This window comes from Pocillopora verrucosa, chromosome 6, assembly GCF_036669915.1.
Source record: "Pocillopora verrucosa isolate sample1 chromosome 6, ASM3666991v2, whole genome shotgun sequence".
Taxonomy (NCBI): domain Eukaryota; kingdom Metazoa; phylum Cnidaria; class Anthozoa; order Scleractinia; family Pocilloporidae; genus Pocillopora; species Pocillopora verrucosa.
In genome coordinates, this window is record NC_089317.1 from 9,783,958 (window position 1) to 9,797,880 (window position 13,923).

Genomic DNA, 13,923 nt, shown 5'->3' on the forward strand with positions numbered 1-13,923 from the left:
CATGTAAAATTTGGCTTGGGCAACTGAAATCTTCAGGCCAGTTGCCCCAGTGGGCAACTGGCTTCCTCCATGCAGGGCAACTGCTGGAACTTGGAAGTAATAATAAAAATAATAATTTAAATCACTTAGAAATAATAAAGAAAACAGAAAACCAAGAAAAGTTGTCTTTTTTGTATGTAGCTAAACAGTAAAAGCACCTTGATTTTCAACGCTCGTCAGGGAGTGAGATCGCAAATGCGTCACTCATGTCAGCGGTACACTTCATGAGAGGATGCACAGAAAGATCTTGAATGCACATGTGTTCAAAATGGCGGGTAAAATTACTCGATTTTTTAGCTCTAAGTCGGACAAAGAACCACAACGAGACAAAGAACCATCCGATAATCTCCAGCCGCCTGCCAAAAAAGTTTGTAGCAACTTAACAGCTTCTAAAAAGTACGACAGCACTTCGAGAGTACGAAAGTTCCTTCCAAAATGGGAAAAGGATTTTCCTTGGATCCAGTTTGCTGGAGGTAAAATGTACTGTAAATACTGTTTGGAAGTAAATGAACATGCAGACAAGAATAGCTCATTCTACAAGGGTTCAGATAATTTCCGAATTGGTGTCATTCGTGCCCATAACAAAAGCAAGCAACACTTGCGATGCGCTGATGTTTACCGCTCAAAACGTAACCCACAAAACCCAATTGAACAAGGTTTGAGAAATATGGAAAGTGCTGTTCAAGGAAAGTTGATGAAATTGTTTAACACAGCATACTTTGTGGCAAAAGAAGAGATGCCCTTCAGCAGTTTTAAGAGCTTGTGTGAGCTTCAAATAAAGAATGATGTAGAGCTTGGTAACACCTATTTCAATGATCATGCATGTAAAAACTTCATTGAATCATCTGCAGAAATTTTAAAAGCTGACTTAAGTGAAAAACTAAACAATGCAAGCCCTCGCTTCTTTTCAGCAATGGCAGATGGTTCCACAGACTCTGGTATTATAGAACAAGAACTTTTGTTTGTCAGGTATCTTAACAATGGGTTACCTGTGAATAGATTTTTAACTGTGCAGTCAGTTAAACATGCAAATGCTGATGGGATTTTGCAAGCAATTGACAATGGATTTAATTATGCCAATGTAATTAATTGGAAAGATGGACTAGTTGGATTTGGTGCTGATGGTGCTTCTGTAATGATGGGTAGACAGAATGGAGTACTCAAGAAAATCAAAGATGATGTCCCACACCTCATTGAAATGCACTGTGTGGCGCACAAATTGGAACTTGCAATACTTGATGCATTTAAGGATGAAAGCATTTTAACAGAACTGAAGGATCTTCTTCAAGGGATTTATAAACATTATCACTATTCTCCAAAGGCTTTACGAGAACTAAATGAGCTAGCCCAAGTTCTGGAACTTAGTGTACTGAAGCCTGTAAGTTTACTTGGTACAAGATGGACCCCACACCTTCACCGGGGACTGAAGGTATTCCTTCACAACTTTGCAATCATTTACACACATTTTCAGAACACAGCTGCTCAAGGGAATGGTGCCAGTGCTGTGATGCAAGGACGAGCCCGAAAAATCACCACACAGATGTCTGACTTCAAACAGGTACTTTTCATGCACTTTATGCTTGATGCACTTGATGTTGTCAGTCATTTAAGCCTGGTAATGCAGAAAGACGCAGTCACTTTAGCGGAGGTGAAAGATTCCATTGAACGCACTCGCTTGTCTATGCAGGCCTTGGTGGTAAGACCTGGTGCAAAGCTTTCACAGTTTCTGGAAGCTGTGGGAGATCATGGTAACCATTTCAAAGGTGTTGAACTCAACAGACAAGATGGAGATATTGCTGCCTTCACTAGGCTTAAAGAAAGAGTAATTGGGTCCATGGTTGCCTATGTAAACACCAGGTTTGCTAATGTGAATACCAATGATGTTATTGCTGCTTTTGACATGTTCAACACTAGCCTGTGGCCTGATCGTGATGATGAACTGACACTGTATGGGGAACAAGAACTGAACACTCTTGTTGATCATTTCAAGCTACTTCTTGAAAGAAATGATTTTGATTTGGAATTGGTGGATCAAGAATGGCAAGAACTCAAAGTTTGTATTAAGAGAAATCATAGCCAATTGAGGATGCTTCCCATGTGGCAGAGAATCTTTGCAGAATATTCAGAAAGATTCCCTAACATCCTCATGCTAGTGGAGATAATGCTTGTGTTACCATTGGCCACGGCATGTTGTGAGCGTGGTTTTAGCACCTTGAAACGTATCAAATCAGATTGGAGATCACGCCTGGAAACAGAAACCCTTGATAACTTAATGAGAATCTCTATTGATGGCCCAGATTTGGAATCATACAATGCTGCTCGCGCCTTGCAACACTGGTGGGACAAAGGAGAGCGACAACGACGCCCAAATTTTCAGAGACAATAAAACACACCATACTCACTACTGTAAGCAATTTTTATTTTAATGTCAGTGGGCAACTACCTTTTAGAACAGGGCAAGTACAGTTTTTGGGGGGCAACTAAAAATTAAATGGCAGTTGCCCAATGGGGCAAGTTACCTCAAAAGTTAATGTCGAACCCTGATAACCTTGTCTCTTTGAATGGTTCTGCATTACCTGTAAAGCGTGTTGCAAGAACCAGGTACTACATTAAGACTGTCATCAAATTTGTTCCTAAAAATGCAAAACTACTACTTATCAAAACTCCTTTTTCATCAGAACTTCTCCGATTTTAAACACCTTATCATTATCATTAATATTGAAACCCATACTTTGAACTCATTTAAGACTGTAATGCTTAACTACTTTTTAGCTAGTTTACTTATCTCTTACAATCCGAATCCCAAAACCTATAGGTCTATTTGTTTAAAATGTACTACTGTCCTTCCACTAAGTTCTAAGATTACTTAGAATTTTGATTGTTGTTGTAGGGCAAAGTTAAGAGTTTACAAAAGCTAATGTACCCAGACATTATTTTTTCCATATATAATATAAGCTTTTTTTTTGGTAGTATTATCACAATAATTAATATTACATGTATTGTCATAATCACTGACGTTGTTATTTTATAATATTGTTATCATCACAGGTAGTTTGACTTTGGTTACCATTGTGACTACAATTATTATCATCATGATTTTGGCGACACTTTTCTTATTAGCACAAGTTTAACTGCCCTTTTAGTTACAGTGAAAGTAAAATACGCATCCGTAGTGTGTATCAAACAATCTCGTGTTTGCAATCATTTACTTCAAGTCAAGTTGTTGTCATGACCAATGCTCGTTGCACGTCGTACAACCTCACGTTTAAACTTAAATTGTTGTTGAAACAGAAGCTGTCAAAAATAATTCCAAAATCGCCAGAGAATATGGCGTCAGTGAGGCTATGGTTCATCGCTGGAGGAAGGATCAAGCAAACCTTGAGATTAAATTGTCAGCAAAGCAGAAGACGATGGGATGCTTGACGCTGAAGTATCCGGAGCTCAATCAAAGAATAGTGGAATGGTTTAGAAGTCAGAGAGGCCAAGGCAAGACAACAGAAACACAATCATGAAATAAATCAATCAGCTGATTGCAGAGTGAATGTGAGTTGAATGCGTGACTCAAAACTATTGTAGTATCATGTGACAACATGATGTATGAAAGATTCTCATTGGCCAGTTTTCACAAGTGTCTAAACAAATTCAAGACGCCTCAAATTCTTATCTTTTTGGTCATTTGGTAACTTTCTCACTTCATTTTGCATAGGAATAGCTCTTGTTGGATTGATACTAAAGCGTCCCTTGGCTGGTACCAGAAATGGAAACGCTGCCATTCTGTCAGCCTTCACATCAAAACAACACTGCTCAGCATAAGAATCTTTCACATGGATGGGACACCAATGCCATTCAAACTACCATCCAGTCGCACTTTCAAATTCAGTGGCAACAAAACAGTTCCTGTGAAAGCAGTTTTCATGACTGCCCTGCATCATGAAAGAGGAAACTTTTTTAAGTCTGAAGAATTTAAATACCAACAAAGGCCATTGGTTTTCACATGATACTGTCACACACTTTTCTGCAAATTTTTGAATATGTATTGTTTTGAATGGCTCAAACTTTCAGCGACATATTCCTTGATGAAATATAGGCGACTCAAAATTCCAACTGAACATTCATTCTGTGGCAAATTTTTGGGGCGAAAATTCATTCCTATTGTTCATTCTTCTCAAAAAGATTTGGTTGAATTTGTGGTTTATCACTGCTCAATGTAAAACTCCCATGGAATTTCCCGCTACGATTCCAGTCTCCACGCAACCTATGTTGTTTGCAACCATAGCAACACTTAGTGTATTAATTGTGTCGATGCGTTTAGGATCATTTATGTACTTTACTTTTGATAGTCATCATAGCAAAAGTGGCCGCTAGTTTGGAGGCTAAAGCAACATATTGACTGTTTTGTATTTTGTTGATTTGGAAAGCAGCACAACAAATACTTTGCGCAAATTGTTCTTATTATTAAAGTGACTGATTAGGAGCTGGTAAGAGTTGCTTGCAACACTTGGGAGTGGGAGCAGCTTCACAAAACCAGATATATCAGAGGCCTGTAAGCAGCTGGAAGTGGAAGCAGATTCCAAAAAGTTCACAAAAAATAAACATGCATAAGGGACTTTGCCAGTATAAGTACTGCCCTTGACATCTTAGTTAGTGGTAAGGATGAACCTGACCTCCTTGCTAATCTTGAGAGGCTGCTTAATAGGATTTCCACAGCAGGGTTAAAGCTGTGACTTGACCAATGCCTTTTCATACAGCTCACAATCACATACTGAGGGTATGTTATCACCGGAGATGGTATCGATCTTATGGAAACAATGGTGGATGCAATCAAGAATGCCCCAAAGCCAAAGAATGCGAGTCAGTTACGTACATTCCCGAGTATGCTCAACTACTACCACTGTTTCTTACCTGATGTAGCTACTGTGCTAGAACCTCCTGTACCATCTCTTAAGGAAGGAGGCGAGGTGAAAGTGGCTGAGGGAAAAGCACACAGCTTTTGACAAAGCCAAAAAGTTACTTCAGTCTGCTGATCTACCTGTATATTTTGTCTCCAACAAGGGACTGGTTCTTGAAACTGATGCTTCCAATTATTAAGTGGGTGTAGTCTCATTCCACAAGAGGGGAAATGGAACTGAACGGCCAATAGGATATGTTTCCAGAATCCCACAGAAAGCTCAAAGAAACTACTTCACGCTGGAGAAAGAAGCCCTTGCCATAATTTTTGGTGTTAAAGAGTTTCACCAATTCCTGTATGGCCATTTGTCCACCATCAAGACAGATCCTAAACCCTTGGAAGGGTTGTTGAGTGAAAAGAAAGGGATTTTGCACCAAATAATTATACTATATATTGAGTATACAAAATATTTAAACATAACATGATGACCTGGGAGGGGTGTTAAAGCAGACAATGAACTTCTTAAGGAATTTACGTTTAGTTGTCGCAAAAAGGAAACTGCAACAGTGCACACTTTATTAAAAGTTTATGGAGTAGTTTAGTTTTCAGTTGTCGACAAAGATACTGAAATGATCAGAGTTTTCAATGCTTACCTGTTGCTAGGTCAGCACAAACCTTCAAGTAAATGTTCTGTTCAATGCAGCAAATCTCAAAACTGCTGATTGAAAAGTTGGCAATGTTCCTCATGGTCTATGGGAACACTCCTAACTCAATTATGGGTGAAAGCCTAGCACATTTACTCCATGAAAAATCCCTACCCACTTGCCTGCATTTGGTAAAACCTGCCAGTGCCAATCCAACTGAGTGAACTACAAATTCTAGTAATGCCTATATCAGATCTCCTGCAGATGGTTTCCGTTTCCACACCTGCAGCTGCCAGTCCTCTTGAAGAGAATGTGGTCAGTCCTACCAAGTTTAAGTGGCAGTACCCCTTCAAAGTGTGCAAGGCACCACAGGGACTATCTCTGAACTGTTATTTTAAAGAGACAGTAGACTAAGTGAATATGACTTACCACAGAAGTGTCTACATGGCAAGAAACAATCAAATTGGATCTTTGAATAAGATGGTGTGGCACAGAATTTTAAAAGAAATTAATATTAAAAGTTATACTTAAAAATTAGGACTGTATGAGGCAGTTTCTTATATCAATATTGGTGCAGTCGCTGTTCTTAAGCTTTCCCAAGCCCTTGACATTACTCCTTGCAACGGAGGAGGGTTACAGACTTCAAGATCTGCTCATTGTGGATCTTTTGCTACACAAAAGCAAGTACCGAGAAGCGATGAAAAGTGATCAGAGACCTTAGAGGAGAAAACATGACCAAAATAAGCACAACGAAGGTGTGAACTATGGCCCTGTGTTTTTTAACAAGTCAAACACACCGGCCTTGACCTTGAAGAGTTTGCATGAACACACGCAATGCTCCTTGGATGATGCAGCACTTGAAAGATCTAATCCGGAAGGCAACAGGCTTTCCACAATACAGTACACTACAAATTTTATAGGAGTCAGGTTAACTGAGAAAGAAAGCTTTTCAGAGCAAAGTCTTACAAATCATGAGTAGTGCATATAAAGAAGGAAGACCCTAAAGTCTGGTGGAAAGAGATGAAACAATTAAGCAGAAGGCACTTGGTGAACTTAAAAAATAAAGCATTCCTTGAGCCCCTAGAAGAGTATCGCCTGTCTTGCTCTTTCACTCACCTTCCCCTGGAAAAAAGATTCCCCCATGTACGCAAATTCCTCTCAAATCTCAACCCCTCTAGATCGGTTGGCCCAGACAAGATTCCAAACTGGCTTCTCTGAGAATACACTGACCTTACTGTCTTTCTGGTATGCAGAATTCTTAATGCATCATTTAGGCGACAATGCCTACCTAAATCATGGAAATTTTCTGATGCAACTCTGCTTCCAAAAAAAGAAGAAGGATCTTAGAACCACCATACTCACACCATATCTCTCCACAATAGCAGAAGAGTTCATCGTAGTTGATTAAATCAAGCCTGCTGTACTTAGAGATCTTGATACAAACCAGTATGGCGCCATACAAAAGTGGTCAACCACCCTTCCCTTGTTGGACATGTTTTATGATTGGTCTAATGGCACTGATAATTGGTCTAATGGCACTGACTGATTGGTCTAATGGCACTGATTGATTGGTCTAATGGCACTGACATAAAAGCTGTCTTCAATTACTGTAAAGCTTTCGATTTAATTGACCATAGCCTTCTTATAAGGAAATTGTCCATGTTAGACGTGCCAAATAGTATAGTAAAAGCTCTAGTTATTATGAACTTTAAGGAACTAGCAACTTACCATGACAAAATACGTGACACTTTTTGATACAATTGTAAATAACAACAATCGCCACCTACATAAGTTATTACCTTTGCCACATGATTCTTCTTATTCATTTAGACATGCACAATCTTTTAACAGAACATGTTTTAAAAGCAACTGTGTTAAGAATACCTTCATTATCTCTTCACATCTCAAAGCAACTAATTTGTAATATACGGTTTTCGAAATTTCAAAGCTTGTATTAAGATAACTTTTTAGGCAACTTATCTCCTGTTAGCTTTTTTAATCCTTTTATTTAAGATAGATTAATCTAATTTTTGTTATGTAAATACGCAATTTAGTTTTCAAACTGTCACGTATTTATGAATTAATGAACTTTAAATTTCAAACTTTAAACTTCACCCTGTATGGTCACACGAACACTTCAGAAAATGGGTAAACATAGTCCCTTAACACACAGAACAGCTATTCCAAAAGTATCACCAAGAACTAAATAAATTGAAAATAGACAGGTAATATATATTGAGCTGAAGAAACTTTCAGAGAACAGAATTCATGCCAATACAAAGCGAGTAAAGATAATTCAAAATTAGATTACACATGAACTGATAGTGTCCTCGATAGCCAAGGGAAGTATGACAATATTACAACCTAAAAAGGTGATGCAAAAAGTTGGGTTAGATATCACCTGCAGACACAGCTCTGACTATGGAAGAAGGCCAAACACTATTTTCCCATTAAGCTTTGGTCGCCTAACTGCTGAGGTCACAGATGTACCTTTCCTGGAAACGAAACAGGGAACATTGAAACACATTCCTTGCAGATAGAAAATGTTCTGAAAAACTACATATCGCCAGTACAAAAAACCTCATCAACAATCCTAACAACTAAAAAAACAAGCTTAGTCTAAAGGTGAAAGACTTTAGCTATCTGGTTTCTGATTGTGTAACACTGATAACTGGTCACTCTAGTGGCTTGGCTAGTCATCTAAAGAAAATAAATCCACACCTGATCTCACTGTGCTGCTTGTGCCACAAGCTTGCATGGAAGTACAACAGGCGCTTTCACCAAAAATCAGCAATGGGTGAGCTTTGTTGGATGACCAGTTTTGTAGCAAGAGGAGTTATCAGAGGGTCCATTTTAGGAGCAAGTGTACAAGACAACTAGTTTCTTCCATTAGGGTTCTCTGTCACTGCCTCAACTTTCCAATTCAGTGAGGTAATAATAAGAAAAGTAATGGTCATAAATAAAATTATACGAAATAACCATTGAAAGTTAATTTGACTTTTTTTGTTCACCATTCCTTAACACCTTCTGATGGATTTAAAAGGCCCCAGAACATTAGAATACAACAGCCATACAGTAACACTATGACCACCATTGCGACCATCGAAATCTCACAATAGCTAAAAGGGAAGAGATAAAAACCAGAAGCCATTCAAAGTATTGACAGTTTGTTATTTTCACTTAATCTTCACATTCTCAGTTACTTAATTTATCTCGAATATATCTCTAAAGAAAACGTAAAATTTCTTCAACAACGGTGACACAAATTCATTAATGAGAAGAAAATTCTGACGGTTTAACACTTTATGAGTTTAGGTGTATACATTTGTAAAGAGAGGCTTGTTTTGCTAACTTAAAACATGTACAAACAACCACAGTTACTAGTTTGACATATCAGACTACAGGACAATGAAGGAAAGTACGAAAAGTACATCGCTACATAGTCCAGCAAGTTTTAAAAGAAATACATTGCATTTTCTCCAACATCATGAATGTATCCAAACTAAAGTATCTGTGTGACTCTAATTGCCCGGCCCATGAGTCTGTTACATAGCAGTCTACAGACATGTCGCTGGGTGGATGTAGCCACTTGCCATTCAGTTTGATTACTTTCAATCATTCAAAAGTTTTTTTTCACAAAAGAAAGAGAAAGCAAAATAGAAATCTAACAAACACTAGGTTTCTTAGAATTAGGAAGGCCATATGAACCACCACCACAAGCGCAGCCTGTTAAAAGAAATACATCATTCATGACCTGTGCTTGACTTTTTTCAGACAAAGTTGTCAGTATGGCGAACTGCCTCACTTTGCGAAAAAAAAAATTGGACAGGATTAGATGCATTACATAACTACCTGTAATCATCAATTCCAACCTCACCCTAAATAATATACGAGCAACCTATTACACTATAATGGTTTAATTAGTTTTGCCATCATTGAAAAATCTCTGTAAGCACTATTTCCCAGAGAGCTGCCCTATTTTTGTTGCCAAGCCTTGGCATCCTCTGAGCAATATAACTTTTAAGCCACAAGGTTTAGCCAACTTTTTAGCAAATTATAACCGTTAAACATAACTCCTATATTGTCAGACAAAATATATAATAGTTATAATAGAATAAGTAAAGACTGCTGTTTAGTTAAGATATCAATGTAACTAGATTTTAAATATTCTTGGGACAATTCCCTGTAACCTTACAGGAAGTGACTAACCATTGTCCTGATTGTCCGTGTTAAGGGTTTTAAACAAGTTCTAATGATTTAATTTCTCATTCATCTGTCGGATTTCTGAAGATGTCACCAGTTTTGATAAGAACTTCTATAATGGAGTAGTAAGTGTCCTTGGACATTATGGGCTTCCCATGAAATTGCCGGCAAAGATTGTGATTATTGTCAGAGACCAAATCCTAAAGATCAGTAAGAGCGACAAAGCTGTTGCAGACGAATTTAATCAGTTTTTCGTATCTGGTCAGAGCACTGTTGACAAAATTACGTGTCTGGCTAATGAATGCAACCTAACACTTAATCAGAATTATTTTGTACCGAGACAATACGCTCTCTCTGACCAGTTCACACTGAGTACCATTGATTATAAACAAATAGAACGTATAATAGCAGCGATGCCTTCAAACAAGGCCCCAGGGATAGACAAAATCCCGATTCGTGTCATCAAGGATTGTCTTAATCCAATTGTTCACCCAATAACGTCTATCGTTAATGCATCCTTTCAAAACTGTGTTTTTCCATCAAAATGGAAGACAGCTGTGGTTACACCAATCCCAAAAGAGGGCGACCAGGAACAGGCAAACAATAATAGACCCATCTCACTTACACCAGTCTTATCAAAGGTTTGCGAAAGGGTAGTACATAATCAGCTCACCTCGTATCTGCAATCGAATGACACCCTATCAAAGAGCCAAAGCGGTAACAAGAGATGGCATTCGTGTGAAACGTCTGTGATTGAAACAACTGACACAATTCTTAACGCGATTGACAAAAAGAAGTTAACGGCAGTTGTTCTATTAGATATGAGCAAAGCTTTCGATAGCGTCAATCACGACACGTTAATTTTAAAATTGCAAGATGTCGGAATTTCCAGAGACGCTCTCCAATGGTTTCGTAGTTACCTAAGCAACAGGACACAAGTAGTACGAATCCATTCAACGCTATCTGAGCCTTTGTCCGTGACCAACGGCGTCCCTCAAGGAAGTATCTTAGGCCCACTACTATTTAGCATATATACGAACGATCTTCCATCGATCCCACAGAAATGCAGCACTCAGAGTTATGTAGATGATACGAAACTCATCACTTCCTTCGAACTTAAAGACAACCTGGATGCAATTGCTGATTTGGAAGACGACTTGTTTAAAATAGGAGAATGGTGTTCCAACAACCAATTGTTACTTAACCCTGGCAAAACCAAGCTGATGATATTTGGCAGCAGGCAGATGCGTGCAAAATTGCAATTTCGCTCCCTTTCCATTATGGGTGAGGACATCGTCCCCGCAGACACCGCCAAAGACCTTGGTGTGATTTTGGATTCTAATTTAACTTACGATGAACACATAATTAAGACCGCTTCCTCGTGCATGTCCCGCCTCGGCCAAATAAACCGTGTCAAGCATGTTTTCGACAAACGTACACTTTTGATGATTATTAATTCCTTAGTTTTCAGCAGGTTATTTTATTGTTCCAATGTTTGGTCAAATACCTCAAAATGTAATGTTGACAAGTTACAGGCGGTGCAGAACTTCGCATGCCGCATTGTTAGCGGTGCGCGTAAATTTGACCACGTTACACCAATTCGTAAGGAACTAAATTGGCTTTCAGTTCAAAGCCAGCTTTACTACCGGAACGCTACTATGGCCTTCAGATGCATGACTGGTCAGGCTCCAGATTACCTCTCATCAAAATTCATAAAGCGAGCCGAGGTTAGTCGACGTAGCACCAGAAATTCGCAGCTTTTGCAAATTCCATTCTTTAGAACAGCTAGCGGTCAGAGAACATTTTTCTATAGAACTGTAAACTTATGGAACTCTTTGGATAATTCCTTTAAACTGTGCAACTCTGTTAAGGTTTTTAAAAAACGTTTAAGGACCAAATTACTCAAAGAGTTGTAATTTTATATATTTGTATGCTTTTATTTTTCTTTTAGAACATTCAGATTTTAAAACATCTTTAATTGTAAATAGGATTTTTTAATTGTAATAGGATTATTTTTATAACATTGTCTTTGAAAAGCCCCCTTGGGGAAAGTCAATAAAGTATGTATGTATGTATGTATGTATCAACTCATTAAAAAGAATACAGATATAAACTCAATTGTTTCTTTATTCATGATCAGCACTTTGTTGTTTTTTTTTGCAGAACGATAACAAAATGAGAGTGATGGGGAACCCTACCATCACATTAAAGAAATATTCATTGCAGGAGGCTGTGAAGTGACTATAGATGACATCAAGGGTTTTCTACAGTTCCCAACAATTTTGGGACCATCGTTGTCAAAGAGTATTTGCTCAAGTTCTCTCAGAGACTCACCCCTCATCAAGGTGAAGCCCTTCCTTGTCTTTGCCACAAGTTCCCACTCCAAATTTCCATAGGTATTGCTGTAAGATGGATTTAAGCTTTTTCAGGTTTAACAGAGTTTGTCTTAATGCACTGTGTATTTTACTGTAAATCTGTAACAACCACTAGTCATTCTCCTGACATTGCTGTTTGAGATTTGGTGACGTCCTTAGAAACACCTGAGGCCCATTTCTCTGACCTCAATTCTTTCTAAAGTTGGGGAAGAGTTTGTCGTTGACAGCTGAGTCAAGCCTGCCATCCTTGCAAAAACTGACCGGAACCGCACTGTGCATGCCCTAATCAGCATGCTTCACAACTGGTGTAAGGATACTGACAGTAACGGTTCTACAGTGCACATGATGCTTTTTGACTTTAAGAAAACGTTTGTTCTTATAAACCATGCCATTCTTATGGCCAAGCTTGGGGATTATGAGCTCCCACCTTGAGTGTTGGACTGGATTGCGGACTTTCTCACTGACAGGAAGCAATGAGTGAAGCTCACCCATGATTGCTACTTGAATTTGGGATCAGTCAGGGCAGGTGTACCGTAAGGGACCAAACTGGGGCCCTGGCTCTTCCTGGTCATGATAAATGACATCGATGTCAATGGCATCAACCTTTGGAAGTACATTGATGACACATCGATGGCTGAGACAGTCCACACGGGCCAACTAAGTGGAATCCAAGTTGCCATAAACGAACTAGTTAGGCAAGCCGAGACAGATAAGTTCCAGTTGAATGAGACCAAGTGTGAAGAGTTGCAGATAAGTTTTTCAAGATCTGCAGATTCTTTCGAAGCAGTTACTATCAACAACAAACCTATACAGGTTGTAACTAACGTAAAACTTCTTGGTCTAACAATTTCAAACAATCATAAGTGGAATGCTCACATAGAGAATGTTATCAAAAAAAGATTCTCCAGGTTTTATCAGTTAAGGCAGCTTAAGCATGCAAAAGAAGATCCTGCACAGCTAGTTTGTTTCTTTTCTACGTGTATCCTGCCCGTGTCTGAATATGCTTGCCAAGTTTTCCACAATGGTCTACCTAAGTATCTCTCTAAAGCTACCAAACAGCTCTTAAATAGTGCAATATTGCCACCCTCTACCAATGGTGCCAGTCACTGACGGAGTGCCAATCCAGTGAGATCAAAGACAACACCTGCCACAAATTACATGGCCTTTTGCCATCGTGTAATCTTAGTACCATGGCCTTAAGGAGAAAGCGCACTTTTAACGTGCCTTTTTGCAGAACAAATAGACTGAAGAATAGTTTTATTATGTACAACGTGGCTATTTCCTAATGGCTTTTAACATGTGTAATGCAAATTTTAATATACATATATAGTATTTTTTAGCCTTTTTTAAATTTAGTTTTTAATTGTTTTTGTATTTAGTATTAAGTAAACATTTGTATAGTCTGTAATCCAGCCTTTTGGCTGCAATGGATTTTAATAAAGCTATCTATCTATCTAATGTTTCTTTTCACTCAAGGCTGTCTGTGAGAACAATGGAATAGCCTTTTCTAGCCTTGTTTAGTTTCCAGAGGTATTGCTGTATGGTGGAGTCCAGCTTTTGAAGATAATAATACAGTTTGTTTTGTTGTAATGTTTCTATTCTCTTTTTTATTTTAATATGCAATTAATGTAATATGCACTATAGTGTAGAATACAATGTATGTACATCTTGTAATTTTTTTGAGGGCTCATTTTGCATTTCAAATTTCTATATGTACTTTGTTATACCTATACCATTTTAAGAGGCTTTGTTATACCTATACCATTTTAAGAGG

General features: G+C 38.3%; 1 protein-coding gene across 1 annotated transcript; it reads left to right on the plus strand.

Annotated features, from left to right (window-relative positions):
* Window positions 1-491: 491 nt before the first annotated feature.
* On the plus strand, window positions 492-2,425 carry LOC131772619 (zinc finger protein 862-like). Its single transcript, XM_059088571.2, has one exon. The coding sequence runs from the start codon at window positions 518-520 to the stop codon at window positions 2,423-2,425; it is 1,908 nt and encodes a 635-aa protein (XP_058944554.2). The 5' UTR covers window positions 492-517.
* Window positions 2,426-13,923: the final 11,498 nt, after the last annotated feature.

What these genes read in the sequence shown, in the direction of transcription:
- LOC131772619 (XM_059088571.2), top strand. Translation starts at nt 518, where the DNA reads ATGTACTGTAAATACTGTTTGGAAGTAAATGAACATGCAGACAAGAAT.